General features: G+C 41.9%; 1 protein-coding gene across 1 annotated transcript; it reads left to right on the top strand.

Moving 5' to 3' along the window:
• Positions 1-441: 441 nt before the first annotated feature.
• Positions 442-2,344, top strand: LOC149840213 (zinc finger A20 and AN1 domain-containing stress-associated protein 1-like). Its single transcript, XM_090004369.1, has 2 exons — positions 442-668; positions 1,417-2,344. The coding sequence occupies exon 2, from the start codon at positions 1,419-1,421 to the stop codon at positions 1,950-1,952; it is 534 nt and encodes a 177-aa protein (XP_089860495.1). The 5' UTR covers positions 442-668; positions 1,417-1,418; the 3' UTR covers positions 1,953-2,344.
• Positions 2,345-3,928: the final 1,584 nt, after the last annotated feature.

Raw genomic sequence — 3,928 nt, 5'->3', positions numbered from 1 at the left:
GAATAGCTCACGTCAACCATTAGGGCACGATGTCGATGAGCACACTAAATCCCTTAAGGCGGTCGCGGACAATCACGTGTCAGTGACGTCGATGACGTGGTCCGCCCTCTTCCCGGTAAACCCTAGGCAAGGAGGTGGGGCCCGTAGGAGGGAAGAGGTTACCGACTAACCGGATCGTTAAGCAACAGCCGGTGGCCCCGCGGAACCCGCGTGGTTAAGTGAGGTGGGTGAGGTTAGGAAGTGTGGTTAGGCTCTTTAATAATCGGGGCCACGCGTTCAAGGATGGGCCCAAAACATCAAAAAACCAACAAAAATACCACTCTCTAGACGCTGCAGCATGCCTAGTGATGGTACAATCGAAAGTTCGGATAATGTCAGGGGTAGTTACGATATCAACCGCATTACAAAAAGGAAAGGGGGCCTAGGCGATCGTTCGCTGATTTTCCTTGCGGGGAAAGCGTGTAGGGAGTTGCTTTTTTTTTTCCCAACTTTAGTTTTTCTGTGTTTGGGGGAAAGAAAACCTGTACCTTCTCAAGTCTTTGGCTCTCGTGAGGCGAAGCGAGCGGGGCTTCATTTCGGAAGAGCCTCGACTTCGTCGATTTTCGATTGGAAGGCGCAGAGGAAAGAAGTCGAAGAAGACAAAGGGAAACTTTTCCATCTGAGAAACGGTGAGTTCTTTTCTCCGATTCTTTGCTTTGTTTCGGCGTTTCGTTGATTTCTCTAATTTCTGAGAAATGTTTTCCTTTTCTCAAGTTTTCTTTTTTTTCTTCTGTGTCGGGTTGCTAGGAAAAGGATCTTTTTCTCCGGTTAGGATTTTTTGTTGATTTTCTTCTCGATTAATGGAAATAGAATAATTTAGCGTGAAGGGTTTTTTAGGGTAGGTTTTCTATTTCCTTTTTTTTAGGAAAGGATTTTTTGGATTAATATTTGAAACGAGATGTTGTCTCAAAACCTCACGAGGTTCAAAGGATTTTTAGATTTTTTAGGAAAGGATTTGTTGTCTCGATTGAATTCGAGGTTGAAGAAACATATTTTTTATTTATTTACGATATCCTTTTCTCTGAGAGTAGATTTGATTTTTCTTGGTTAACGTGAACTCTCGAATATAATACGAGCAACGTGCTTCATCCTTCGAGTTGCTTTGTTGTTTTAATTTGTTAATTTCATTTTGGAGTAATTGTTAGGAAACGCTTCATATAATTTTCTCATCATTGAATTGGGCTTGAGAATTTGCTAATTATGATCATGAAATTTCCATTTTTTCGAACTTTTCGTTGGGGCGACCCCGTCATCACCACCATCATCTTCATGAATATTCCTGATTTATTTCTTAATCGCTGAACCTCGCGTTTTTTCGTTAAATATCTCGAATGAAAGAAAACCTATAATGAAGCTCTCGTTTTTCTTGTGTCGCAGAAATGGCGGAGGAGAGCTGGAACAGAGGGGCGGACGGGACAGGGTGCCGACCGCAGGAGAACCACCGCCTCTGCGCCAACAATTGCGGGTTCTTCGGCAGCCCGGCGACGATGAACCTCTGCTCCAAGTGCTACCGAGACCTCCGATTGAAGGATCCCCAGGAGTCGTCGTCGGCGAAACCCGCGCTGGAGAAATCGCTAAGCCTGGCAGAAGAATCGCCCAAAAAGGCTGGAATCTGGGACGCCGATGCGTCCCACCAGGCCGTCATCCTCCCTTTTCCTTCTTCCCTCTCTTCCCCCTCCCTTTCCTCCTCTCCGGCGTCTTCGTCTCCGAGTTACGGCAAGCCGAACCGCTGCTCCAGCTGCAACAAACGGGTGGGTCTGACGGGGTTCAAGTGCAGGTGCGGTAGCACGTTCTGCGCGTCGCACCGCTTGCCCGAGAAGCACGTCTGCGCGTTCGACTTCAAGGCTGCCGGGCGGGAAGCCATCGCGAGGGCCAATCCCGTAATCAAAGCAGAGAAACTCGAGAAGATTTGAATCTCCTAAATTGTGAAGAAGAAAAGAACGTAGAGATGGGAATTGATCGATCTCCAATCTTTTCTTCTGCGATGATGGCGCCGGAGATCGCCCCCCTCTTCTTCTTCTTCGTCCTTGTTTTTTCTTAGTTTTTCCTGAGTGGAAACTGTGGTTTCCTTGGTGATGGATGGAATAAACAGTGCGTACACAGTAAAAGGCTTGTTGGGTAGTGCATATGAGATAGCTGGTGTAGGCCTCTGCCGTGCCGTGTGTTGCTTTTCAATCGAGAAAAGGAGGTGGAAAAGGGAGTTGAAAAAAAGATAAGTGGGAAGGGGAAAGAAAAGGAAACAGTGAGGTAAGGTAATGTATGTGTTTGATGACATTTTACGTGGATTCAAAGTCATTGGTTTTGATTTCTTTATTTTACGTGTTTGTGCTCGTCTCGTTGTTGACATCAGCAATTGCTGCCCTCGCTTGTTTATGTTATATCCATGGATCTGTGGTTAATTGCCCCGATCAAGAAACAGGTAGCACCTGGACCCGTTTGATTAGTGAACTACGTTGGGTCATATCCATGGATCAGTTATGATTCCTGCCCATAGTTGTTGAGTTTGTTGTTGTTTCGGTGTTCTCTTTACGAGCAAATTACGTTACCGTTGCCCCTTCTTTCCTACCAACAAAATGTAATCGGATCCCTTGTTAACAACAGTTAGGTTTAAAGATTGGTTGTCTCACATGGAGTAATTGTCATCGTTATTTTTACCAAAATTGATCTAGTTTTTCTCAATCAATGGATCCAACTTTAACTTCAAGCTGTGGCTTGTCCAGATAGGCCTAGACTGTTTGACTGGCGGTCTAGGTTCAAACACCGTGTGGGCATCACCCATGTGTAAGCAAGCCAAAGCGTGGGACTCCTTGAGGTCGAGGGGTAAGTAAGCCCTCACAGTTTTACGCTGACATGGACATTGACTGAAAGTACCAGTTGTTTGTTTTAATATTCGTGAGGTCATTAAATGCACGTCAGTGCAGGGAGAGATGCAATGTATACCTGTAACGACCCAAACCGAGGCTTAGCAAGTTAGGTTCTTTGACAAGAAAACTACTAAAAATAATTTTTATAAATTTTCTTTTATAAGAAGGCTCGTTCATCTATCAATAATAATAATTTAAATAAGAATAAAAGAGTGCAAAGATAAAATAATATATTCTAAGCACTTTGATGTTCAATACTAGTTGAGTAGGAGTTCAAGTCAAATTAACACGTAAGTGCACATCTACAAATAAAATACTATTGTTATGAATGTAGTGAGTTTTAAGTTCACATCTACAAATAAGATACAATCATACAAATGTAGTTAACCCTATGCTCTTAATCTTAGTTTAGTTTTTTAACTAACCACACTTGTTATTTATAGATTTTATCTTTTTTTACTAATTTACTTTCTTCATTTTCAAAGTAGATATTCATATTCTACTATAATCAGTTATTTCAAAAATAACTTCTTTGGGCGTAGCAACCCATGTAAAGTACTTCATAGTGTACAATCTTGGTTAGACATATAAACCACTTATAACGACATAGTTCAAATCGGACGCAGACTATGAACTCACATTTGTTGTAGCTTTGCTCATCAGTTGCAAGCCAAAAGTCTCAAAATGCTCATCGGTAGCTAGTCGAAGAGCTTGAGAGGCTATACCTGCCTCCAAGGTGTTCGAGGAGCTATAACTGCCCTCAAGGTTTATGATTCATGCTACATTTGACATGTGTCTATTGAACAATGTTTTTAACCCTTAAGAGTTACCTAAGAATTCTTAAACAAATTCTACGATACAATTGAGATACACACATCTCAAACAATGGTCTAGATCATGTCTTTCTTAGTAGAGTTTTTTTTATCATACTCTGTATTGTTACCCTAGATACAATAATCTCTTAACTTTCATTTCTTGGCATTAATGCATTATACAACAAGTTATATATATTTATCAACTACATT

Source organism: Nuphar pumila, chromosome 4, assembly GCF_984573655.1.
Source record: "Nuphar pumila chromosome 4, dmNupPumi1.hap1.1, whole genome shotgun sequence".
Taxonomy (NCBI): domain Eukaryota; kingdom Viridiplantae; phylum Streptophyta; class Magnoliopsida; order Nymphaeales; family Nymphaeaceae; genus Nuphar; species Nuphar pumila.
The sequence above is the reverse complement of the archived record's forward strand: the minus strand, read 5'-3'. Positions and strand labels throughout refer to the sequence as shown.

Bases quoted from the DNA above. Each gene is read 5' to 3' on its own strand.
- LOC149840213 (XM_090004369.1), top strand. From the start codon at position 1,419: ATGGCGGAGGAGAGCTGGAACAGAGGGGCGGACGGGACAGGGTGCCGA.